Source organism: Leopardus geoffroyi, chromosome D2, assembly GCF_018350155.1.
Source record: "Leopardus geoffroyi isolate Oge1 chromosome D2, O.geoffroyi_Oge1_pat1.0, whole genome shotgun sequence".
NCBI classification, from domain to species: Eukaryota; Metazoa; Chordata; class Mammalia; order Carnivora; family Felidae; genus Leopardus; species Leopardus geoffroyi.
In genome coordinates this window covers 47,857,440-47,884,609 of record NC_059334.1, presented here as the reverse complement: position 1 = coordinate 47,884,609, position 27,170 = coordinate 47,857,440, and the positions used below count along the sequence as shown (strand labels likewise).

The 27,170-nt window shown below is 48.8% G+C and overlaps 1 protein-coding gene across 2 annotated transcripts in view; it reads right to left on the bottom strand.

Annotated features, from left to right (window-relative positions):
* CHAT (choline O-acetyltransferase) overlaps positions 1-26,288 on the bottom strand; it is a 45,878-nt gene extending 19,590 nt beyond the window's left edge. The window contains exons 1-8 of one of the 2 annotated variants that reach the window (XM_045438015.1): positions 26,077-26,288; positions 25,660-25,750; positions 23,866-23,968; positions 20,792-20,983; positions 19,852-19,970; positions 18,398-18,451; positions 16,728-16,908; positions 14,581-14,758 (exon numbers count right to left, since the gene is read on the bottom strand). In XM_045438015.1, coding sequence (XP_045293971.1) covers positions 14,581-14,758; positions 16,728-16,908; positions 18,398-18,451; positions 19,852-19,970; positions 20,792-20,983; positions 23,866-23,931 — 790 coding nt within the window. In that variant the 5' untranslated portion in view covers positions 23,932-23,968; positions 25,660-25,750; positions 26,077-26,288. The remainder of the gene's footprint in view (positions 1-14,580; positions 14,759-16,727; positions 16,909-18,397; positions 18,452-19,851; positions 19,971-20,791; positions 20,984-23,865; positions 23,969-25,659; positions 25,751-26,076) is intronic. The other variant, XM_045438016.1, reaches the window with a different exon arrangement.
* Between the last annotated feature and the right edge of the window lie 882 nt (positions 26,289-27,170).

The window sequence follows — 27,170 nt, the reverse complement described above, 5'->3', positions numbered from 1 at the left end:
ATTGGAGTCCCTGCCAATGGCCCTGGTGCCCGGCCCTTCCCTGTGTGCTATTCTGGGGTTCCTTTTGGCTCCCAGGCTGGCTGGTGACTTCAGAGAATGGAGAAGCCTTCGCCAGGCTGGGATCAGATTTAAACAGGCAGAGAGGAAGGGAAAAACATGTCAGGAGGGAGACAACAGTGCTGGAAAAGGTTCTAAGGGCTGGGGTATAGACACCCAGGCTTATGGGTGGAGCTTTTGAGTGAGCAGACCACCCCAGGCTGCAGTTCATCCCCAGATTATAGGTAAAGGCATGCAAGATTTAGGTGAGGCTGAAAAAAATGCAGTGAAGTGATGCTATTAGCTAACCTTTGTTGAGCACCTACTATGTGCCAGGCATCTATTGAAGCCCTCATATTGACGAACATGAGATAGGCATTTTTATCATCCCCATTCACAGAGAAGCTAAATGTCTTATCTAAGGTCACCCAGTAAATGGAGGGAAATAGACCTGATCTCAGGCGTGCAACCACAACGCCCAGGCTGGGAACAGATCGTCAAGGGCTGTGAATGGCAGGATCCGGAATGTGGGTTTCATCTAGCAATAACAAGGAACCACCAAAGGATCTTGGGCTGGGGTTGATATGGTCAGAGCAGAGTCTAGGGGATGCCCAGCAGCTTGGGAAGGATGTGGGTCTGGAGGTCAGTTAAAGGGCCATGGGAATCCCCAATGCTGCATACCTTGGCCCTGTTGGTCATGTCTCAGTGAGCTCTGAGAGCCCAGGCTGGGTACCTGCCTACACTAAAATTTCCTTGGAAATACCCCAAAGCCAAATTCCTTAGAATAGCCTTGAAGCTATTTCCTTAGAATAGCTCCCAAAGTGGAGCGGGCAGGCTATAGCTCCCCCAGGAAACTCAAGGCAGGCCTGTCCATCCAGGATGCTGGGGAGTAGGCCTAACACATCTGCGCAGGAGAGTGGAGGCTTTGCACACTCTTTCCCAGATGGACAACTTGAAGCAACAGACAAGGACATCTCCCCAGGCATCAGTGCTGTAGCTGCTTCCAGGCAGGAGAGATGGGCCCCTGAGGAGGGGCTGAGCATGCGGGTTGTGCAGGGCCCCAGAGCTCAGCGCCAACCAACAGTAACCAGGTCCTGGCTCATTAGACAGGGTGAAATGGGAGCAGGACAGCAGAGCTGGGATGCCAGGTGGCCTTGCAAATGAACTCCTGCATACAAGTAGCTGATCGGTCAAAGGCTGACAAGTTTATCGTGTAAGGCAGAAAATGAACTACACCCAAACTCATCCACCATGACTCTGGCCCAAATGTAATGGAAACGGGGGGCTGTGGGCTGGAGGCATGCGGCAGGAGCCGTTTGTCTTGTGACATTCTCATCGAGCACATGGAGGCTCGTTTAATGTGGTAAATCAATCTTCCTCAAGGAGCCCCTGCTTAATAGTGAGAAGTCGGAGTTGAGTAATAGGAGGAGCTTGCTCTGCCACCCACGCCTGGGGAGTTGACAGCTTCAGTGACACGGAAATTTCAGAGGCCACAGGGCCTTGGAGGGCCCTGGAGCTTCTGTTAGAGACTGAAAGCTTACAGACTGTGACTAATGTGAGCAAAAATAAAAGGAACACAGCACCCCTGTTGTGGAGGGCTGCAGAACTCAGGTGCTGCTCCCCAACACCTCCACCTGTGCACATGTGTGCACATATACACAGCTCTATCTCAGACACTTGCCTTCTCTGTTCTACACCCTGGGAAGGTGGCTCAAGTCAGATCCCTACTGTCTTGCCTCACATGGTCCAGGGAGATGGAGACACTGGCTCCTTTTCCGAGGCTTAGAGCTTCTAAACCTTTGTCAGTTCCATCTGAGCAGATTTTCTGCCTAGATAAAGGGATTGTCTCTCCTTTTGGGATGGAAATTTGCCATCACACATCCCATATTCTTCTCTACTCTATGGCTCATGGAATAATCTTTATGCTCCCAGTTCCCAAAGGCTATGAAAATTCCAACAAAAGTATTTCTTGCCCAATAAGACCTGGCTCTTGCACAGCAGAATTGCTTTGACTTGAGTTCCAAAATCCTCTTGAAAGAGCTCAAAAGGAAGGACTTCTGCTTCCAGGAACATCAAGTTGACTTTTCCCAGTTCTTTCTACTAAAATCCCTGGATATTATATTTAAAACAAACATCAGAAGACTCTGAAAGATGGAGAGAGATGGACAGGCTGAGGCTCTCAGGACCCAAGGAACAATATGATGGTGAATTCCCTGCCTGTTCTGGACAAAATTGTGTTCCATCAGCCCTGAAATTCATATACGGAAACTTTAACCTTCAATGTGACTGTATTTAAAGATGAGGCTTTATTTAATGAGGTAATTAAGGTTAAATGAGATCATAAGGGTGGGGCCTTAAACGTATATGACCATGTCCTTGCGAGAAGAGGAAGAGACACCAGAGATGTGTGTGCACAGATAAAAGACCATTTGAGGATGCAGTGAGATGGTGGTCATCTGCAAGCCACAGAGAAAGGCTTCCGGAGAAACTAATGCTGCCAACACCTTGACCTTGGACTTCTAGCCACCATAATGGTGAGAAATAAATTTATGTTGTTTAAGCCACTCAGACGAATACACTGGGTTTTCTGTTTTACCTAAAATATGCCAGGCTTGGAGCTCAAATAGCCAATAACATAAAACACAAACAAATGTAGACCAAAAAGAAAAAAAAAAAAGCCCAATAAAAACCTACTTCTTTAGCCAAAGGACCAGGAAAGAGGCATACTAGCAAGACAGGAAAACTTTTAGATAATAACCTTCCCCCATGCCAACAAAAGCAGAGTGGGGAGCCTAGACTTCTACCATCAGCAGTCTGTACTGAAGCATGTCAGCTTCTGAGGGTATCGGAGAAGGCATGGTCTCAGATAGAAGCTGGGACATCCATTTCCACTGGGCAATATCCACCACCTCAGTTGCTCCACACACAGCATTAGTCGAGAATATATGAGATCTTGAATTCCTACTCCCACCATGAGTAACAAGGAACACCCTCCCCTGGGGTGTTAATATAGGTCTCATGAGAAACTTGGACTTCTATCTCCACCTGGTTGCATCAAGGCAGAACCCATTCCCTGCTCCTGCTGGAGTGGTGTCAGAGAAAGCCAGCTAAAACAGAAGGTTTAAATAACATTCAGAGTCTTACAATATAACACATCCAGGTTTCAATAGAAAATCACTTATACCAAGAACCAGGGAAATCTTAGCTTGAATGATAAAAGACAATCAGTATATGCCCACTACTGATATGACCAGAATGTTAGAACTATGTGACAAATATTTTAAAATTAATCATCATAATACTGAAAAATCCGTGGGACAAAAGACCTTAATTATGTTATTGGAGTCTCAGAAGGAGAGGAAAAAGAGCAGAGCAAGAAAGCACTCAGAGAAATAATGGCCCAAAACTTCCTAAATTTGGCAAAAGACATAAACTTAATCCCACACAGGATAAATTCAGGGATTCAGTTAATCCCACACAGGATAAATTCAAAAAAATCCACATCAAGACATTATCATAGTCAAAGTTCTGAAAACTAAAGACAAAGAACAGATCTTGAAAGCAGAGAGAAATGATGCTTTATCTGTAGGGGAAAAACAATTTAAATTACTGTCTATTTCTCATCAGAAACCAGGGAGGCTGGTATGAAGTGACACAACCTTTTTCAAGTACTGAGAGAAAACCATTAATCCAGAATTCTATATCTAGCAAAAATATCCTTCAGGAAAGAAGGGGAAATCAAGACATTCTTAGATGAGGAAAAACTAAGAGAATTTACCCCCAGAAGACCTGCCCTAAAAGGAAAGCTAAAGGAATTTCCCCCCAAAGAAAGGAAATTATATAAAGAAAGGAACATGGAAACATTAAGAAGGAAGAAAGAATAACAGAAAGAGTAAATATTATAGTAAATAAATTTTCATTCTCTTTTTGAGTTTTTAAAATTATATTTCCCTGCTGAAACAAAATTATAATGCTGCCTGATGTGGTTCTAAATTTGTATTAGAGGAAATGTTTAAGACAATTATTTTATAAATGGGGGAGAGTAAAGGGTAATAAACTTTTTACATTTCATTAGAACTCGCAAAATTTCAACACCAGTAGATAGTGATAAATTATATATATATATATATATATATATATATATATATATACATATATATACATATATATGATATACTATAATATATGTATAATTTATCAATATAATATATAAATACCTATAGAAACCACTAGAGAAAACTATACAGATACACTAAAAACATTACAATAAATCAAAGTGGAATTCTAAAAAATGTTCAAGTAACCCATAGGAAGGAAAAAGAAGGCAAGAATTGAAAAACAGAGGTGATTGGGAATGCAAGCTGGTGCAGCCACTCTGGAAAACAGTATGGAGGTTCATCAAAAAACTAAAAGTAGAATTACCCTACGACCCAGCAGTTGCACTACTAGGCATTTACCCATGAGACACAGGTGTGCCTTTTCAAAGGGACACATGCACCCCCATGTTTATAGCAGCACTATCAACAATAGCCAAAGTATGGAAAGAGCCCAAATGTCCATCAATAGATGAATGGATAAAGATGTGGTGTGTGTATATATATATATATATACACACACCATGGGGTATTACTCAGCAATCAAAAGGAATGAAATCTTGCCATTTGTAACTACGTGGATGGAACTGGAGGGTATTATGTTAAGTGAAATGAGTCAGAGAAAGACAAAAATCATATGACTTCACTCGTATGAGGACTTTAAGAGATAAAACAGATGAACGTAAGGGAAGGGAAACAAAAATAGTATAAAAACAGGGAGGGGGACAAAACAGAAGAAACTCATAAATATGGAGAACAAACTGAGGGTTATTGGAGGGGTTGTGGGAGGGGGGATGGGCTAAATGGGTAAGGGGCATTAAGGAATCTACTCCTGAAATCATTGTTTCACTCTATGCTAACTAATTTGAATGTAAATTTAATTTTTTTTTTCAACGTTTATTTATTTTTGGGACAGAGAGAGACAGAGCATGAACGGGGGAGGGGCAGAGAGAGAGGGAGACACAGAATCGGAAACAGGCTCCAGGCTCTGAGCCATCAGCCCAGAGCCTGATGCGGGGCTCGAACTCACGGACCGCGAGATCGTGACCTGAGCTGAAGTCGGACGCCCAACCGACTGCGCCACCCAGGCGCCCCTGAATGTAAATTAAAAAAAAATAAAAAATAAAATTAAAAAAAATAAAAATTAAAAAAAAGAACAACAGAGGTGACGAAAAATAAAATGGCAACATGAAATCCCAGCATATCAATAATTACAGTGATAGAAATTGACAAAGTAGATTTAAAAAGACATCCTGGTTATATTCTATCTATAAGAAACTCACATCAAATATAATGATATAGACTGGCTGAAAGTAAAAGAAAGGAAAAAGATATATCAAGCAAACATTAATCAAAAGAAAGCAGGAGTTGCTGCATTGATATCAGATTAAGTAAGCTTCAGAGCAAAAAAAATTACCAGAGACATTGAGGGGCATTACATAAAACAAAATGGTCAATCTACCAGAGCACCATGGTGGCTCAGTATGTTAAACATCCAACTCCTGATTTCAGCTCAGGTCATGATCTCCCGGTTCATGAGTTTGAGCCCCACATACGGCTCCACACTGATAGTGCAGAGTCTGCCTGGGATTCTCTCCCTCTCTCTGCCTCTCCCCTGCTAGTGCTGTCTCTCTCAAAACAAACAAACAAACAAACAAACAAACAAACAAACATTTTAGAAAAACCTAAACATGCAGATATCAATTTTATTCCTGGACATTTTTCCTAAAATGAAAATTTATGATCGCACAAAAACCTTTATATATAATATAAATATATATATAATTGATATATAATATAAATATAATTATATATCAATTATATATTAATTATAATATATATAATTTTTGGCTATTCAAATAAAGCTACTATAGTAATAGCTACTATACATTTTACAGCTATTATATATGATAGTAGCTTTATTTGAATAGCCGAAAAGTAGGAACAACTCAGATGTCCTCTAATGGGTGAATGATATCAACTACATACCAAGGAATAAATAAAAAGGAATGAACTATTGAGACATGGGACAGTGTGAATGAATCTCCAGAGAATTATGCCAAGTGAAAACAAGCCAGTCTCAGAAGGTTACATACTGTACAATTCCATTTGTATAACGTTCTGAAAACAATTACATTCTAGAAATGAAGACAGATTCTGGTTGCCAGGGGTTAAGGAGGGATGGAGTTGGAAGGGAAATGGGCTGTGATATCCTGGTTGTGATATCATACTAGAATTTTACAAGATATTAGCACTGGGGGGAAAGGGTACAAGTGAGATTATTTTTATTTTTCTAGTTTTTTTTGTTTTTTGTTTTTTGTTTTGTTTTGTTTTGTTTTGTTTTGTTTTTTTGAGAGAGCAAGCCAGGGAGGGGCAGAGAGAGAGGGAGAGAAAAATCCCAAACAGGCTCCAAGCTGTCAGTGCAGAGCCCGATGTGGGGCTTTAGCTCACAAACTGTGAGATCATGACCTCACCAGCTGAAACCAAGAGTCAGACGCTTAACTGACTAAGCCACCCAGGTGCCCCCCTGGGGGAGATCATTTTTTACAAGCGTGTGTGCATCTATAATTATTCCCAAATAAGTTTAATTTAATTAAAAAAAAAAAACCCTCAAGAACCAAGAGCTGCTCTTTCTTCTGGGTTTGAAATACCCTTCCTACAGAGGCCGATTTAAAGAGCTATCACACTTCCAGAATTAGGGGAGAGGTGGTGAGTTGAGAAGGGCAGGAGATTAAAAAAAAAAAAAACACTTCCCACCTGCTTTGTACCCCAAATATCATAAAATGGAAAGTGAGAGCCAGAGAGACAGCATCTGAGAAGAAAGGAAATAACAGAGGTGTCTGAGTGTGAGCATACAGAGTATGTGCCATGTGGGGAGCCCAGGGGAAGCACCTCCAAGGGTATCTTGGAGTTAATAAGGGTTAGAGTTCCGAGGCAAGGAGTACAGGCCATTCAGTCTAAGGCCATGGGTCACTGTCACTGACCAAATGGACGTTCAACAGGTATCCATTTGTAGTTCACCAGATTTTTCCATAAAGTGTGTGGGCCTTGGATAAACATCCCCAGAGTGTTTTCCCAAATCTAATAAGAGTTATCATTTAGTAAACAGCCTCTATGCGCCAGGCACAAGACCACCTGCTTTGTAGTCCCTCTGCAAACCCTCAGTCCTGTCTGCAGGGCAGGGTGGCCATCCCCATGTCCTGGCCTAGGACACCAGGCTCCAGGGCACAGCCTGGAGGTGTGCCAGGTCAAGCCCAGGCCTCTTGCCCCTGACCCTGTGCCTCTCCCTGTCTGGATACCCTCATCCACAGGAGCCTTCGTGCTTCCACTGTGGGAGGACAATGGCCCCTGCAACACCACCCTCCTACCCCCAAGGAAGGAAAACAGCATTCAGCCTTGGGAGCCCAGGAGGTATTTCTGGGCCAATTAAATCAGAAAGGCTGTTATTGCTAATGTGTAATTGGTTTTAAAATCAGCAGACTTGTCTATCTCTGGATGACAATATTTAAATAGCAAAATGCCCATCCCGAGTGGTTCTTGTAAACCATGACTGAGGCCTTCTCCAGACGCAGCCGCCTTCTGTCAGTTCCCTCCTTGAAAGCAATGGCTCAGCTCTAATTGGCTGCTGGGGATAAATATTTACGGCGCTGTGTAAACAGAAGCATCTGCCCAAAGTCTGTTCACAGGATCTCCACGCAGCACCCAGGAAAGCCAGCGGGCTCCAGGGTGGGGGTGTGGGCTCTCTGAGTTGGCTATCCTTTTCCTACAAATTGACAAGTGCTGTAGTCTTCCAGACTCAGGGCAGAATGTCTAATTGAATTTCCAGACCAGGATAACAGTGTTGGACCTCCTGGGTTCAGGAAGGCCAAAGCTTCGAGGCTGTGCAGGGAGGGAGGTCCTGAGAGGTTATGCATGCCCTTCCTGAGGCCCCAAATCCCACCCTGCCTGCCGGGCCCTGAGGATCTCAGGCTTGGGGGACAGATGCCCTGATCCACCACTGACCACCTGTAAGGGTGAACACTACCTCAACCTGTTGGAGACACAGCCTCCTATGTTCTGTGGGGATGAAATCCCACCTCACAGGCTATACTGAAGACTGAAAGCAAGGGACAGAAAGGGCCCAAGATAAGGTCAGCATCAAGGTGGACCTCCATACATAGTAGCTGCTAATATCTGCAGAAGTTGGTCCCAACCTGAATTGCATTCAAAGGTATTTTAAAAATATAGATTCCTGGGACATCTGGGTGGCTCAGCTGGTTAAGCATCTGACTCTTGGTTTTGGCTTAGGTCATGATCTCACAGTTCATGAGTTGGAACCCTGTGTCGTGCTCTGTGTGGACAGTGTGGAAACTGCTTGGCATTCTGTCTCTCCCTCTTTTTCTGCCCCTCCCTAGCTTATATGCAGTTTCTCTCTCTCTCTCTCAAAATAAATAAATACACTTAAAAAAAAAAAAGAAAGAAAGATGTGGTCCAAGGCCATTTAAAAAATATATATTCAGATTCCTAGGGCACCTGGGTGGCTCAGTTGGTTAAACATCTGACTCGGTTTCCGATCAGATCATGATCTCACAGTTTTGTGAGTTCAAGCCCCACATCAGGCTCTGCCAGGCTTGGGCTCTGTGCTGGCATTGCAGAATTTGCTTGGGATTCAATCTCTCTCCCTCTCTCTGCCCCTCCCCTGCTTGCACTGTCTCTGTCTCTCTCAAAATAAATAAATAAACTTAAAAAAAACAACAACAAATTCCTTTGCCTCACTCCTATCACCCGGCAAAATCCCTGGGACCCCAGAATCTTTTTTAAGGGTCTCCCTAGATGATCCTGATGTTGTTGGCCAGCCCCAGTCACACACACCTCAGCCCACCTGGGCTTAGCCTCATGTCCCACTTGGCAAAGGAAGCCCTCCTGAGCTATGACAGGCAGATGGGTAAGGTCCCCAAATTCCCTCTGGACACCTGTTGGAGGCACTCCTTTGGTTTTATCCTGTCCACTCTTGTTCTAACAATTCTGCTTATTCCAGTCTCCCAAAAAGACCTCAGGCTTCTGTGGGGCAGTGATGATCCTGCTGGGTTTCTTAGCTCTTGGACCCCCAGGAGGGCATTCTGTGTTGGCTGTTGATGATTAGGCTAAAGATAGAGATGACAATACACACACTTGTCTTGTAACATATTCTCAGAGATTTCATGTAAGAAGTGCTGGGGGAGTGTCAAGGGGGTGTGGAGACATGGGTACAGAGAGGGAGCATGGGCTTTATGGCAGACAGCTGGCTCCACTGCTCTGTGAGCTCCACCTTCTCAATGTCATAGCAGAGGATTGGGTGGGGGAAACTGTGGGCTGGCAGTGGGAGCTGTCTTGGTTGGGAGGCAGGGTGAAGGATCAGGGTCCCGTTTTCTAAGGAGAGAGTTGATAAAATCAATTGCCTCACTGTGCCTCAGTTGACCCTATGACAATTCAGGGGCCGATTTTGTCTGAGCTCAGGTGCCTCCATCCAGGCCTCCACCATGACAAGAGGAGCTCAGCTTGGCTGAAGCCTTTTGTTAGACAGCACCTGCCTGGGCCCAGTGTCCATGGGCATTGGTCTCTGCCCAGGTCTGAGGAAGGGAGGTGGAGACCTTGGGACTTGGGCTTTCCATTGTGCTAGTTGTGATACTGTTGTGGGCCAGTCAGATGCCCACCCCAGCTCCCACAACCACACTGGAACCAGGAGAGTACCTCCACAGAAGTTGAGGATTTGAGAGTGTTGTTTGCAATGATCACCACCATCCCTGGGACTCTCAGTAGCACTCCCATGCCATGAGTCCCCTCTATGGGCTCATTTTTCACTCCCCTCCTCTCCCCCTTCCTGAACCCCTTATGACATCTGAGTAGTGATGGCTAGTCCCCTTGCATTGCCAATCTTTTCTGAAAGTGTTCTGTTCACCTTCTGCCTCAACAGGAGGGGGCACCCTCTGAGGGAAACACTTCCCTATGTCCTCTCACGGGAGACTATTTTCCTTCACACTTATGCACCCCAGTGCCAGGTGGGGTAGGTGGCTTTCTTCTCCCTGTTCCTGCTCCTGAACACGTCTTCACTGTTTTTCCTTTGGAGCCATAGCTATTAGACTTCTACCTTCCAACCCCCATCATTGTCACCCCTCTGTTGCTGTGTTCCCTGACTCCCTCACAACACCCCCTCATGCAGATCTGGGCTCCTGGTTCACCTTCTTCCTCCCCATAACCACTCCAGTCATCTTTCCTACAGCCTGAACACCTGTGCAGAGGACCCGGCCCACAGGGACCCTCCTTTCTCAGTCCCTCAATCTTCCATGTTTAACAGCCCAACCTTGGCATCCACTCCCACAATCAACCTGGGAGCTCATCACTACCAGGAACTGATGCCTTTGAAGTCTCAGTCTCAAGCATCCCACACTCAGACCACACTCTTGACTTTCTGATTCACAAGCTCTGTTATTCCACACTCTGCAACATGTCTTATCTCACTGACCCCTAAAAATCATCAACTCCACCACCTATTTCCACTATCAATCATCCACCTTTGTTTTTTACTTCCCTCCTGTCATGGGCTGAACTGTGTCCTCTTGAAGCCCCCAAGTTAAAGTCCTACCCCCCCCCAATATCTCAGAATAGGACTGTATTGGGAGATGGGGTCTTTATTGAGGTAGTAAAAGTAAAATGAGGTCCTAATCCAATATATCTGGTGTCCTCATAAGAAGATATTTGGACTCAGACACATACAGAGGGAAGACCATGGGAAGACACAGGGAGAAGATGGCCATTGACAAGCCAGGGAGAGAGGACGCAGAAGAAACCAACCATGTCCACACCTTGATCTCAGACTTCTAGCCTTCAGAACTGTAAGAAAATACATTTCTGCTGTTTAAGCTACTCAGGCTGTGGTACTTTGCTAAGGTGGCCCAAGCAGACTACTACACCTCCTTACTCATTTCAGATTCCAATACTGTAACTATTCCCTTGCCCTATCTTCCACCTCTCTCCCTTGGTTATATTCTCCTACCTTAGCTGAATCTGATGACCCACTTCTCTTTGCCTGAACCTGAGGAGCTGAACATTGTAAGGAAAAAAATTGCGAAACAATACTAATTAGTTTCTCTTAAAATGTATGGCCCCCAAGCCCTCAAATACGAGCTCAACACAGTCCATAAATCTCATCAAGTTTTCCAAGAGGCTATTTCTTGCATTCTCTTTTGCCTTCAGAACCCACCCTGCCTCTCTCAGCTCATGGCCATCGCTCTGCTGATCTGAGACTAGAAGCCACCAGTCAGGTACCTCCTCATATTCCTACCACCACAGCTACAGACCCATGGACCACAGGCCCAGCTTTTGGTTTTCCCGGTACCAACCAAAGCCTCTTATTCTCTGGGTTCCATCTCATTTTGCCTTTGCAAGAATCCCATGTGTCTGTTCATCTCTTCTGTCCTCATTAATGATTTCTCTTACCAAAGTACTTCCATACATGTGTGTACATACAATGATGCATTTGCCTCTCCTACTAAAGACATTTTCCTTGACCCCCATCAACCCCCAGGAACAGCCCCATTTTTCTGCCTTTTTAATACCAAAATGTTTGAAAAGAGTCATCCACACTTAACTGATTCTACTCATTGACAGTGTCATCAACAATTTCTTCCTGCTGTGGGATCGCATTCATCAGCATGCAACCATTTGTTCTTCCTACTCCCCAGCCTGACTTTGGTGAAGGTCACCAATGACTTAGGGTTGCCAAACTCTGACTCCCCTCTTGTCCAGCTCTGCTTGGAGCCATCAGCAGCATTCCAAGTAGTTGGCCACTTCCTCCTTCCATTTGAATCTTCGTGACTCATCTCCTGGTTTTGCTCTTGACTTCATGGGCTGCTCTTTCTCAATCCTCTTTGTATCTTTCCCTACCTGACCTCCAAGGACCCATTCTGCTGTTTCTAGATGATCTCACCCAGGTCCATGACTTTAAATATCACTTATGTGCTGATGGCTCTCAAATTTATGTCTCTGTACTGACCTCTGTCTTGAGCCCCAGACACATAGATCTAATTTGACATCTTCACTTAGATGACTCAAGGCATCTCAAACCTGACACACTTAGAAAGGACTTCATTCTGCAGCCACTTCCCCAAACTGGTTCCCATCTCGGTGAATGGTACCACCATCTACTCAGTTGCTTGAATCAAAAACCTCGGAACCATTCTCTTTTCTTTTCCTCCTTGTTACTTCTACTTTGCAATATATCTGGACCTCACCCATGTCTTTCCATCTTTACTCTCAACCTTAGTCCAAGCTGCCACGATCTTTCACATCTATACTGAAATCATTTCCTAAATGGCTTCCCTTCTGTGGGTAGGGGATGCTCCAGGGAGGGGGTCTCTGTGAAGGACTGGTTTCCTGCTGTGCAGATGACACAGTCAGTGCTAACCAGATGAATTGGATTTCCGAAGGGAAAGCGTGTGGGCCCCTCTTTTCTGTCACACTTCCCTCAGAAACAGCACTTCCATTCAGAAAGCCAGATCAAGTGCCATTAACAAATTAATTCCGATTAGCACAGCCCAAGCACTTAAACCTCAAGGCAATCCCGGTCAGTACTGCAGGGAGATAGCTTGGCCTGCTAATAAAGTGGAAACTGTATTGGAAGCAAAGGCGATTGTTTGATGCCTGTCACTGTCCCTGGAGGGGAGGAGAGTGGGATCTGATTACACTATGGTCTCCTGAGGGAATTAACTCACTTCCCAATGACAAGTTATTAATTCCCCCATTTGGTGGTCAGGTCTGTGAGAATGGGGTCAGCTCTCACACCCTCCTGTGTCCCATGCATCCCCTGATTTAGGACTGAGCATTCCTTGGGTACCCAATAATTGAATGAAAAAGAATTAACTGGTAGGTAGGCAATAGGTCTAGGGCCTAGTATCATTAGTAACCCTTCATTCTTTTATTTAACAAATATCATTGGGGTCCAACTGTGTTTGGCACAGCAGATTGAAAAGTTAATCCAAACAGATGAGGCCCCTGTTCCCCTAGAACTCATAGACTAGGGGAGGGAGGCAGATAATCAGCATGCATCAAACAGATGAGATGCTGGTTTCAGAGAGTTACAAATGCAAACAAGGTAAGAAAATAGGACAAGGTGACAGAGTGTGCTGAGTTGGGGATGCACTAGGAGGGTCTGAGCCAGTGACACCTGAGCTGAGCTCTGGATGGTACAAGGAGCCAGTTAACCCTGGCAAAAGAACTTTCTAGGGAGAGGGATCAGAAAATGTAAGTGCCTACTGCCTGAGACCCAGGCCCTACCATCTTTTCATTCTCTCAACACGTCCAGCATGGCCATCTTTGCTGGCTGGTTGGTCTCCATGTGGAACCAGGCAGGGCAGACATGTCCCTGCTGGGCAGTCAGCTTTGCCCACAGCCAGCCTGCTATCCCTCCCTCCTGCTCTTCTCACTCATGTCTAAGAGCTTTGCAAAATTCGCACCTCTTCCAATGAAATCTTTCAAAAGCTTCCCAAGTGGAAGGGCTCCCTCTCCTCGCTGAAGTCCCGGAGCACTTATTTGGTACCTGCTGTCTCTATTGCTTTACATGGGTAGATGCTGCCTTACTGTGTACCTGAATCTGCTCCCCCATGCCTTCCCTTACCCTGTCCAGTGAACTGCTTGGGGGCAGTAGCTTCATCCTCTCTGCCTCTTAGACTTTCTAGGCCTAGCCCAGACCCTCAGCTGATAGACACTCAGGGAGTCTGAATGGACATCTGGCCAAATGAGAGCCCAAGGGGCAGATGGAGGTCCACAGAAGACTCCCTTTTATTCCCCAGTCTCTAATAGAGACAAAAAAGGAAAGCACTCCATCCAATTCCTGGGAATAAGGCTGGCTTTAGCTCTGAAAATTAGTTTCCGGAGGATGATTTAAAATTATTATGACTATTACCAGCTTTCTTGTGGGAATGCTTGGAAACTTTCATAAAAGCAGCAAGCCAGCCACAAGGATAGGTCAGCTTAAAGATGAAAAGTTCTAGGACTGAGAAATCACATGAAGGAGGCAGCCAGCCATGCTCCCAGAGCTGCGCTCCATCCCAGATCTCCAGGTGACAGCTCTCCCAGTGACTCAGACCCCTGAAATGGGTACCATTGCTGCCCACCAGTAAAACACAACTGCTTAATTGTAGCCAGCCTTCCTCCAGCTCAACACTTCCATCCCTCAATATTCCCAGACATTCCAGGATTCCAGTGCTCATCAGCCTCACCCAGGAAGCTAGAATATTGTCAGATGAAAAACGAGGTGCCTGTAACTTCCAGGTGCCTCAGCTGACTTTCCGTAGGGTCCTGAGTTGGAGGGAGGCCTGAGCTCCCCATGCTATGGCAAATGGGGATGAGGCATGGTGCCCAACCCTGGAGGAAGGAAAGCCAATGGGCATGAGGATGAGATGAGCGTGGAGACGCGCTGGGCACTGCTGCTAACCTTTCACGAGGACTGTCCTGGCCTCAGCCCACTCGCTCCTCCCTTCTGACGTCAGCAGGCCGATTGGAGGCAAGCGTTCATCCTCGTTGGAAGCCATTTTGACTATCTTTCTCAACTGAGTGAACAGATCCCCCTCACTGAGACGGCGGAAATTAATGACAACATCCAAGACAAAGAACTGTGGGGGAAACAGGTCAAACACGTCACTCATGGCAGCTGGCCCAAGGCGAAGGGCCTTCACTGAGCCTTCACACGTGCGTATAGATAGGGGATACTCAGGCCCAAGGTATGTGATGGTTCCCTGAAAAGTCACATGTTGGGGACCTATCCAAATGCTGTTGACTGGGCTGGACTCTAAGCTAACCCCAAATCAAAGAGGGCCAGATTAACCTTAGCTAAAATAAAACCTGTTTCTATGGTTCCTACTTCATGTAAAACTATTATGTTTGTGGGGAATTAAGTATAAATTGGTACAATTGCTATTGGAGGGCAGTGTCTATCAAAACTGAAAATGTGCATACCTTATGATTCAGCAGTCACTCTTATAAATGCATACTTTAGCCTTAGACTTGGAGAAACATACTCTTGTGCCCAGATATGTGAAGCAGTGGGCATATAAGCCTTATTTGCAATAGCAAAATGGTAGACACAGCCTACGTGTTCTTCAGAAGGGGAACAGCTAAATTAAATGAGTTTATTTATCTAATGCATGTCTACTCATTGGTAAATAGGAATGAACTAGCTCTAGATACAGCTACAGAGATAATCTCAAACACACTGGTGAGTGGAGGAAAAAAAAGCAAGTCAGCAAATGATAAGCAGAGGAAGATTCAAATGGAAAAATAACACACAAAATGCTCTATCCCTTTGTGTGCACATATACAGGTGTACATGCATGTGCTTTGTATGTGAGACCTGTGAGCTATCATTAGTAGCTTTGAAGCCAGAGTCTTGGGCTTTGTGAAAGGTCTTATCTAGCCCCAAGTCAAGATCCCTTTTCTGCTGGTTGACATAAGTACCTGGTCCCATGTCCTGAGAAGCACACATGTGGCCTGGTTCTGAGCAGGAGCCCCAAGAGCATTTCTGAAATGGATGGATACTGCAGCACATAGGGGCTGGGAAATGAGTTTGACTTTTGAATGAAGACGGAGAAAGTTTCTTGTTTGTGGCTAAACTGTCATGTGGGCTTCCAGTGGGAACGCTAACCTAGGATGGCAGACTTTCACTGAGCTCCTATCCTAGAAAATGTCAGATGAACCCAAGAAGAAAACATTGTAGCACAAATAGCAGGGGAATCCTGGGGGGTAGGTTTTTAGCAAAACCAACCACACAAACAAAAAAACAAAAAACCCCACCAAAACTCAAAAACCAAAGCAAACCCAAACAAAACAAAACAAAACCAGAAAAAAACCAAATCCTTTGGTTTTTGTCAGATGAAATCATGAGGTGGAGGCTCCATATACAGACCAAATCACCTAGTGGGCACTGGTAAGGGGTCAGGAGCCCTCATGCTAAGACTATCCCCTGGGGCCCCATGGGTCCTTGTTGGTTCCTGGAACCCAGTATGAAGACCTGAGCTGCAGGAGATGGGGCATTGGCCAGGCCTGGGAGTCCTTCTCAGCCTTGGACAGGCCACTCAACTTGTCTAAGTCCCATTTCCCCTTTTTTCAGATGGAGATTTAAAGGCCCCTCTGCAAGGTTACTATAGAACCAGGTGGGGTGCATACATGTAAGTGCCAAGCCTAAGGCCTGGACATGGAGGTCCCGATGGGCAGTCTGTTAAGCTGTCCATATGTCTGCATGTGGTCTCCAGGAAGGCCACAGCCTGGGTGATTCATGAGGAGTTGCTAAGGCCATGCAGGGTCTCAGTCCATCAAGGAAGTTCTTTTGAGTTGACCTGGCTGGTCAGGGCCCATATAAGAGCCCACATAAGTCATTCTCAATTGATGACTCTCCTTGTTCTTAAAATCTAACTCGTGGAGAGAAATGGGACTGAGTAGGAATCAAGAAACCCCACTTTGGGGTCATGCTGTCCCAGCTCACTGTCTGCCTCTGAGAGCGGGCTGAGCATGCCTGGTGAAATAGGAGTGGGTAAGTACTCATGCACCCTCCCCAAGCCTGAGATGCAGCAGAGAGGGGCGACTGACCTGGTTGCAGCAGGCCACAATGACATGCTCTGGCTCGGGCATGACACTGCTCTTCTGGGCCACCAGTGTATCCTGGATGTGGCCAGGGAGGCGGTAGGAGGAGAAGAGCCCATAGTATTGCTTCATACAGAGCGGCTGCCCTGACAGCTGGCCCTTGGCACAGTCGGTGGGGATGGAGTGACTGGAGAGGGAGAACAGGGGGGGAGGCAGGGGATCAGAATTGCTTCTACTTGACTTGATCAGGCAAAGCAGGGCACAAAAACCAGAACTGCGTTAGGATGGTAGTAAGAGAGCTGGATTCCTCACTTTTTAAAGTAGTGGAGTGCCCCATTTCCAAGGTCCATGGACACCCTCAGGGTTTGCTCAAGCCTCAGATAGTTTCCCTCACCCCTGCCTCAGGCAGCCCTGTGCCTTCGCTTCTGCTGATCTTTGCCTGGCATGCCTTCACCCCACCTCTGCACTCAACTAATTTGTTTAGGAAAACTTCCCCTCCTTTAAGAGCCTACTCTTCCATCGCCTCTTCCAGAAGCCTTCTCTAAATTCAAGGTAGAAAGTTCTCTTTCTTCTGTGGTCTCAGCATATCTTGTGTCCTTCTTTACTTCCTCCCTGACCTTTTACTCCTCCTCCTCCTCCTCCTCCTTTTCCTTTCCCTACTCCTCCTCCTTCCTCCATCCCTCTCCCCCTCCTTCATCTTTCTCTGTCTCCCCTTCCCTCCTTCCTTCTTTCTCTTCCCTCTTCTCCTCCCTCCACTTCCTCCCCCTCCTCCTCTCCCTTCTCTCTGCTTCTATCTCTTTCCTCTGTCCTTCCTTCTTCCATCCCTGTCTCCTCTTCCTCTTCCTCTTCCTCTTCCTTCTTCTGTCCTCCCTCCCTCCATCTCTACTTCTCCTCCCTCCCTTTCAGGCAACAAATGTTATTGAGCATTCCTCTGTGCCAGGCACAGGGGTAATAGTGGCATCTTCCTGGGATCTGGGATTATAGTGGCAAGCAAAACACGAGTCTCCTGTTCTAATGGGGCACAGGTCCTGGGATGTGTAGGTGGAGCACAGGCAATAAGCAGCAAGCTGATAGATGGGAAGGTTTTGGGTAATGAGACAGGGTAATAAGGACCAGATATGTAAGCTGAGCCTTGAGGGGAAGAGGCAGCCCTAAGATTAGCTGGGGCAGAGTGAGGGTAGGGTGTTCCACGGCCCTGCTGCTCAACGTGCAGGAGCCACACTGAACCATAGGAATCAGTGGGAGCTCTCAGAAACTTCTACAGCAATTTGATGGAGGAATTTTATGTCTGTTGAATCTATGGTAAACATAAGATATGTGGTTGTGTATTTTGTACCTCTGTACCATTTTTTTGCAAATTCATTTTGGTAGAGTGTGTGAGTGGGGGTGCATTTTAAAGAGATCGAGGAAGGAAAGTGCTTACCCTAGGAAGAGGAACCATTAATGGTTGGGTCAGCTGGGGTAAAGGTTATCCTGATGCTGCAGGAGTTGGGGTGGGGGCGGGGAGGGGGGGGGTTGGTCCACCTGCTCTATGACATGAGCCAGGAACACAGAGCTGAAAAAGACAAGGTCTCTGCCCTCTGGTTGCTCCTTGACTAGTGTAGCAGGGAGACAGATGATTCAACAGGCTGTGCCAAAACAGGGCTCTGCCCTTCCCAGCCTGGGCCCCATCCTACCTGTCCAGCAGGGTCTTGTAGCTGAGCACGCCAGAGATGAGGTTGGCTGCAAACCTGCAGAGACACATGAAACCTTAAGTTCTCCTCTCAGGGGCTCAGGCCCCTTCCCTTTCTCCAACATTCCTCTCCCTCCCCTCCACCTCCTTTCTCCCAAACTCAAGGACCACCCTCCAGATGCCAGGCCTCAGTGGTACACTAATCTGATGGGATTCCTGCTGCCTGCCCACCCCCCTCCCCCGCATCATGCTGTCAGTCCTTCACAAGCCTTGGATTCAAAATGGTCCTGTGGAGATAACTGGGAGGAGGAGAGGAAAGCAGAAGGTGAATGAGAAGGAGGAGGAGGAGGAGGGAGAGAAAACGAGCAGAGGCCACAGAGCAGGCAGGAGAAGGCTGGATGGTCAGGGGTGGGTTTCGCCCTAGGAAAGGCCAGTGCTGGGGCTGAACTGGACCAGGAACCTGGGTTTGGGGAAATCCAGTCTCCCAGGAAAAGTCAATTTCATTCAGTGCTAATGAAAATGAAAGTAAGTGCCAGGGGGAATAGAGTCACCAGAGAACTGTGCCACAGGGCCATGTCATCTTAACTGCCCATGGGCGATGGCCCTGGCTTAAGGAGGAAAAAATGTCCCCTTGTAAGCAGTTGGAGAACTGTTTTCAGCAGCTGCTCATCCATTTATCTGCATACTTCCTGCTGGCATGGGAGGTCCAGGCTTGCAGGCTGCCTGACCAGCAGTCAGTTGGGCTAGTCTCAGTGAGGAAGGAGGGGATGGGGGTCTAACTAGCATAGCTGAGCCCTGCCCACAGGCCAAGGTAGGCCCTGCCTCTTTTGTTTGGTTGGTTTTTCCTCTCTGAACTGTCCCGATGCTGTGCCACATCGGATTTGGCTCTAAGAGACTCCTGTAGGGAGATCTTTTCTCCCTGCCACATCCCTATGTAAACTCCCCCCCCCCCCCATCAACATCAGTGGGCCCAGAGGCCATTCCCGTGGCTCAGTGAGCCCTGAAATTGCAGCAGATGGAAAAGGCTCTGGCGGCGGCAGCTGGCAGGAAGGAACCATTTCCACCCCCTTGGAGCCTCTGTTTAGATAGCCTGGTGCAGTGCATCCCAGTGACAAACCCAAGACTCAAGTACTGGTAGGGCAGAGATGCATACCTCCTTCCAGGGCCTCAGCCAGGTCAAGAATGCCATGGGGACACCTGGGGGCCCATGACCTCCATTTACTGCCCACTCCACCTCAAATAAATATATTCCGAGGAAGACCCTGTGTTTGTCACTCATATTGTAGCCTCATCTACCAATTTCCCAAACCCATGGCCTGGACTGCCTCTGTCTCAGAGGCATTTGGTCTCAGAAATCTCAGCCAAGGCACAAGCGTTGACCTTTCCTTCCTGCTACTGGAGCCAGGACCCCAGGCAGGCTCTCAAGCTGTGAATTCAGGAGCATGATGGCCTCCTCACCTTAGCTGGTCATTTGTATCTTGAAAGTGCTGGCGGGCAAAGATCACAGCTGGACTGGAGTTTACAGGCAGGGCCAGGCGGTTATTGAGATACATGTCATTCAGCCAGTACTCAGACACCTGTTGGGGAAAACGGGAGGGGTGCCATTACCCCGCAAGGTCACACACGCCCCTCTGAACAAAGGCACCTTGCCTCGAGAGCACCCAGTCCCATCCTGGCAGGCCCAAGGAACAACCGAGACACTTTCTTGGACCATGGACTTTGTTCGTTCATTCCGCAAATGCACATGGAGCCCTAGTGATGCGCTAGGGCCTGTGTGCTCTCCAGCCCACCATGACTATCCTTCATTTTTGCCCCATGCCATCCTTCTCTTCCATCCCAGTTTCCCATTCTGGGTGTTTGGTACTTCATCCCTGTTCCCTGCCCATCTTTATGTGTGTCTTGTTCATGCTTTTCACCCTTCTTTGTTTCCCTGAATTTACCTCTATCTTCTGCCACCCCATCACTATCTGCCATCCCTGTCCCCCATCTGTCTCCATCTCTGTACCCTGTCTTTCCCTATTGCCCCATTTCTATCTCCTGCTGCCCCCACCCCTGTTCCCCTTCCTTATCCCCCATCTGTCCTCCATCCTTGTCCCTGTCTGTCCCCCATCCGCAACCCCTAATGTCTTCTACCTGTATATCCTGTCTCTCCCCAGCACTCTATCTCTATCCCCATCTGTCCCTTTTTGGTCCCCATCCCTATCTCCCATCCCACATCCTGTCTGTCCCTTGCTGTCCCCCTGTTTCTCCTCTCATCCCTATCCCTTCATCTGTCCATCTTTGTTACCTACCTGCCCCTCATCCAAATCCCTGTCTCCGTGTCTGCTCCCTGCCCCCCACCCGGTGGGTCCCTTGTCTGCCCCCATGCCCTAGTCTGCTCCCTCTCAGCAACTCTTACCCAATTGGCTGTCTTCTCCTGTCGTTCCAGGAGCTTCTGCTGCAGGGTCTCACCAAGGCCACCAGGGGCCCCAAACCGCTGCACAATGGCCTGGCTCCTCTTGAACTGCTCTTCAGGTACTAGGTGCTGCATGCACCGCAGGTAAGTGGCCAGGGTCTGCTGCAGTGGGGGCACTGGAAGTTTGGGCAACTCCTGGAAGAGAGAGTTCACCAGCACTTGTTATGCTGTTCTTGTGTGGGGTCCATTCCTGTCCGCGAGATGATCCCCACTGTGTGTCTCCATCTGGCCTTATCCTTGTTCTACACTCTGGGTCTTGCCTATTTCCAGGGCTCAGCTCAGCAGAATTATGAACTTAGGAAACTTCTATTTGTTTTTTTCTGGTACCCCAGTCCTGCCCCCACGAGGGGATAAAGTGTAGAGGAAAATACCTTGATGTTGGCACCAGACAGACCTGGGTTCATGCACTGACCCTGCTGCTAACCAGCTGTGTGATCTTAAGCAAACCACCTCACCTTTGTGCCTCAGTTTCCCCTCCTGTAAAATGGGGATAATAACCTCCACCTCTCATAAGATCAAACAGATCCTATGTGAAAAGTGCTTTAAAATCACAAAGAATGGGTCTAAGATGAAACAGATCTGTTACTGATATTGGATACTTATCACTCTTAATTTAGGGATTGTTTCCAGCCGGGGCTTCAGAAGTCAGTTGATCTCTGGACCCAAAGGGTATAATACTAATGGAGAGATTTGGACAGGTGAAAGATGGCGGGAGGCATAGTTCAGAATCCTGCAAGTTGTTTCCTAAGAAGGTGACTCATGTCCTGGCTCCTTACTAAGCCCTTCCCAGTTATGAAAGCCGGGGAGCCCCATTCTGCTCCATGTGGGTACAGGGCGGGGGGGAGAACAGAGAGTGCTGTGGATGTTCTTCCTATCTTAGCCTTTCTGAGCCCCAGCTTCCTAATCCATAGGACATAAATAACAATTCCTACCTGAGTGGAGCACAGAACACAGACAGAATTAAATGAGAGAAACCACTGGCCCCAGATAAGCACATCATAAAATGTTATGATGTTACTGTCCCCCTCTAAAAGGGATTCCTAAAAGGAAACCCATAACTTCTGGGGACTCCCAAAGTGTGGAGAGAGTCTGAATAGAACTCTCCACCAATGTCTCCCCTTTCTGGATGCCATGCTTCCTAATTTACCAGCTGTGTTCACCCAGGGATCTCATGCTTGTGTTCAACCATGTTACGGCTGACCTGGGCAGGGATTTTCCTTCCATTTTCAGATGAAACTGAAGCCCAAAGAGTGGAGAAACTAGTCCATGGTCACCCAGCAATATGATAGCAGAGTTGGGACCTGAAATCAGTCTTCATCCAACATCCACTCTGCTCCTTCCTCCTAGATTGTTCTCTCCCTTCCTCCTTGGTCCTTTTTCCATTCCCTCCTTTTCCTTCTTCCTCACTAAGCTAGTTACGGTCAGAAACCAGGACTTTTCATATTACCGATAAAGTTTACAAAGTTGGCAGTAGGTAGTCACCTTCTTTCAGGGGTTTTTCCCCTTGGGGTGGGGGTGACAGTGAATTTCCACCCCTGGCAGGCTGTGGAGTAAAGGGGCCCATTGAAAGCTTGCCTCTGCTTTGCTCCTGCCGCTGCATGGGCTGAGGCCCTCCCCAAGCGGCCCTTGGCAGGCAAGGACCAACCACGGGAGCCTGTGCTGATGAATGAATGAGAATCTTGCCTGCCTCATCCTGTCTTTAGAGCTCACTACCCTAGGGGTAGGGAGGAGGGTATCAGTGCCAACTATGGGCTATCCTGCCCCAGGGAACTCTCAAGGACCAGGGTGGTCTGGGTAGCATTCCAGTTCCTCAGCCCACTTCAAGAGAGCCAGGTCCAGACCCCCATCCAGCTGCTCTGGTTCCCCCTCCCCTGTCTTGGGGTCTGGAGGCCTCTCTGGTGGGTGAGTGGGCAAGTACCTGCAGAAAGCCAAGCCCAGCTGGTGGCCTTTCCAAGAGTGCCAGCAGGCCTGGCTGGGGCCCCAGCTAGAAACAGGTCACCCTTCCTCAGGGCTCTGACAGGGTGTTGGGACTCAGAGTTCTGGGGAATCAGCGATGGGTAAAATGGAATGAGGCAGAAAATCTCTGCTCACATGTCGTAGCCCCATGGGGCTCCTCCCCAGACTCTCCTAGGCTTCTGGCCCACACCTGGGGCTAGATAGAGGCAGGGAGGTGTACTAATGAGGGTCTTTGGACACTAGGGTCCCAGGTCAGTACACATTTCCTGGGAAGTTCATGTGAACCAGGCCCTAGACTGGACTTAGGGACAATGGAAAGAAAAGGCCTGCTCCCAGGGAAGCCACATTTCAATGGGAGGGACATGCCATGGCAAGACTCAACAACAGAGATGTTTGTGGGCTGCAAAAGTCAGGACAAACAACATGGTGAGCAACTTCATGGGTAGAAGCCTAAAAGTTCTAATTAGGATTTCAAATGAAGCCCTGGGTAAAGAAGTGGCAAGAAGACTAACTTAGCAGAGGGGCCAGCACTGCAACAACTCACAGACTAGATAAACTGCTCCATCACTTAAGAAGGTAAGGAAGGAGGATGCCTGCCTAAGGAGGGGTGGCATTGTCTTAAACCAGTGGGGAAGATAGTGCCTAAGGCTCCAGGGCTGAACCAGTAACAGTAGCCGGGACTGGGAGGTGACCTGGCTTAAGGTAGAGAATTCAGCCTCACCCTAAGGCAACTCCACTAGGCTCAAAGCCATTGGAAGTGGAACTTGGGGAGGGGAAAAAAGCCCTGGGAGAAGAGAGAGTACCTGGCCCAGGTCAAGGGCTCTTCCTGGCTTTGGGGTTAGGAAGTGTGGCTGTCAGAATTCCATCAGCATCCCCTGAAACCACTCCCAGCCCTTCGAGGCGTTCCCAGGCTCCTCAGTGGGCTCAGAGCAGGACTGCAGCCTGGACTTCATGCCCTGGAGAGTGCAGGGTTGGGGGCTAGTCCCACACAGGACTGTTCCGGAAGCAAGAGTATGTGAGTAGGGAGAACAGGGATGGAGAGAGCTCCAAAAGTCACTCACAGACTCCTCCTCACTGCTGGGCGGTTTTGCTGCCATCTTATGGGGAGCTTTTTCCAGTATGGGCATCTTGGTGACTCCTGGCTGGGGAAGCAGAGGTGCAGACCTGGGGACCAAGAAGCAGAAGGGCATCAGCACAATAGCCACATAAAGCTACATGGACCCTTCACCCCCACCCTGTGAAGAGGCTAGAGCTGGACATGGGCCCCAAATACACAGGGCCTCATTGTAGACCTGGTCCCAATCTCCCAATCTCTGGACCAGCCCCCCCTGACCACAGTGTCCTTTCTGAGTCCCCAGATGGGATAGAGTGGGGTCTAGAGTGAGCCTTTAGGTGGTCCCTACTCCATAAGACTGCCACCCAGGCTCAACCTACCACCCCAGAGCAGAGTGGGAGGGAGCAGGGCTGGACTCACTCACTCCAAATCCATAAGGGGGTGTTGGCAGAGCACTTGCTTTGTTCCTGCCTTGGACCCAACAGATACCTGTTTTGCTGATTAAAATCTCTCTTTCCCACTAGACTGTGAGCTTCTCCTGTTGTGTTCAGTGCTTCATCTCTGGGACCTAGCTGGGTGACTAGCATGGAATAGGATCAGTGCTGGGTAGCTGAGTAAAAGGAATGCACGCATGCATCAATGCATGTGTAAATGAACACAGGTCCTCTAAGGCTGTGGGTTCCAGGAGCACTCTGGGCTGACTGGGAGCCTGGCCTCTGGCCAAGGCAGGGGTGGGAGTGGAGGACCCTGGGGCCTGCTGGACAGACTTGGACTTAGGCAATCTTTGGTTCCCAGGCTCCTAGAGCAGGTGGCATGGGAATGCTGAGGGAGATGGGACAGGGCAGCTGCACAGTCCAGGCCCCTAGGGACCACCTGACTCAACCTGGAGAGAAGAGGATTAATTTTTTATTCACAGTACAAGTGACACAGGCCAAGAGGGGGCAAAGGCCTATTTTTAAGGCTACCTTCTACCTTCAGAGAATGCGCTAAGCGTAAGCCTCAGAACCATGCACCCATGATTTCCACTCACCCATTGCCTATTCTCTCCCAAGAGCAGAAAGCTGATGCTTAGCCCATTTTATCCCCTGCGCCCTCCCCCACCCCCCAGGCAAGCATGGCCCAGGTGGGAGCCAGGGTCCAGGCACAGTTGACCCAAGAGCAGAGCATCCAGAAAGATGGATGAATCAGGCTCCAGAATGGAGGAACCTAGCCTTCCTGGCAGTGCTAGGCAGAGACTATAGGCAGAGATGTGAACACTTTGCCAGGATGCTACAGACTAGGTGGTCCCTGGACCTTCCCTGGAGGGTAGTAGCTGCTCCCACTCCCAGTAAAATAAAAGCAGCAGCATCCTAGTTAGGGTCCATCACAGCACGGCGGAGATTGGAAAGGTTGTTGAGGGCAAGGGCAAGTTGGTAAAAGCCCTAGTGCTCTTGGAGACCCCATATCTTGGAAAGGTGTAAGATTGGAGCAGGGACAGCTTCCTGGGGACCAAATGGGAGGGCCTGGTCCTTGTGAGGCAGAGCTGCTTTCCCTCCTTGGGCCATGGGCCCACAACAAGGAGGCGTATGTGTATGTGTGTGTATCTTTCTGTCTCTGTTTGGTGCTCTCCACTCTCTGCTGCCACCAGCATGGCTTCCGAGGACTGCCAGGAGGGGTCTCTGCTCTGCCCAGGAGGCCCAACCCCAGCTCCGCCCGGGCAACACAGGCAGTCCGTGCTCTCTAGAGACTCCTTGGGACCCAGCTCATACTCGCCACCTGCGGCGGCTCCCCACCTCCGCCTTCGCGAGAGTTGGGTGCTCACCCGCGATTCAGAGGGGTCTGGTTGGGTGAGATCCGCCAACGCCTTGACTGGGCACAGAAAGTGCAGACCTTGGCATTTAGCAGATGGGGATCTAGGAGAAGAGAGAAGTGAGGATACGCACGTGGAACCTCGGAGCCTGATGGTCAAGTTCTCTCCAAGCCCTTTCCCCCCAACTTCTCACCGTTCAGCTCCCTGTCCCCCTACCCCCACTCCTGGTGGGGAAGAGCCAGAGCCGCGGAAGCCCAGTCTCCTGGCAGTTCCCCGACGGCCGCTTCAGTTCAGGGCTCGGAAATCCCGAGGATCTTGGGGTCTCTCGCCCCCGGCGCGGTCCTTGGACGGAGCCTCACTCCGCGGCCCTCCGGTCTCTGAGCTTTGCTTGCTCCCCGCGCTGCGGTCCTCCAGCCCAGCCCTTCTCACCTGCCCTCCTCGGATCTGCCGCCTCTGCCGCTGCTCCACGGCACCAAGCAAGACTGGGGGCGCGAGTGTGAGCCAGAAGGGATCCAGGGGCGCGTCAGCAGTACGGAAGTGGGGGCCTCTGTCCACCTTAGAGCCTCCGACGTCGCCGGGTCCCTGCGGCCTCCCTACTGGCTGCCGGCGAACCGGCCGCTCTTGTCTTCTCCTTCCTCCTGTTCCTCCTCCCTCCCCTCTCTCCTCTTTCCTCCCTCCCTCAGCCCCACCCCGTCTCTCCCGTTCTTCCTCATTGCCCCCGCCCCCGCGGCTCCCTACCGCGAGCCCATCTCCCGGCCCCTAGCCCCGGCTCGGACGGCTTCCCGGATGAGTTTGTGTAAGGGCAGCGGAATCCGGGCCGGGGAAGGGTGTGCAGAACATTGCCCCCCCCCCCCCCACCCGCCTTGCCTTTTGCACCCCGCCCAGCCATCCCCAGTCGCCGCGCTCTCCCAACTCCATTATCCAAGCCCCGGTTGCGTCCGCACCACCCTGGGAAGGGTTGGGTCTGGAGAAATCTGCCCTCCCCGCCGTCTAGGCCAGGCTCAAACCGTACCACAACTTCTTTCAAAATCATCATCATCATCATCATCATCATCATCATTATCATCCTGTTTGTTGATCACTGCAGGTCCTCCTTCCTTTTCTATTCCCACCCCATCCTTGCTGGCACTATGGGGTGTGGGAGTGGAGATACAGACCTGGGGATGCTTATAGACACTCCTCCCAGACAAAGCACTCCTCCCCCCACCCCAGATACAGATCCTTACACACCAACACATACAGACAGACCCACAAAGACAGACCCTGCCCAAACGCACGCAACACAGCCCAACACACAGACGAGGACAGACGTGCACACACCAGCAGTGAAGACTCTCGCAGGCATTGTTTAATACACAGGCGTACCCCAACTCTGCTGCCTCTCCTTGCCAGAATTGGAGGGCTCTTCGGCCTTCATCAGGCCGCAGGCTCCAGGACTGGGAGTGGCCTGCAAACAGGGGCCTGCGGCTCCGGAGACCTGCGCTCAAGGTGGGGAGAATTCTGACAGCCTTGGCCAGCTGCTT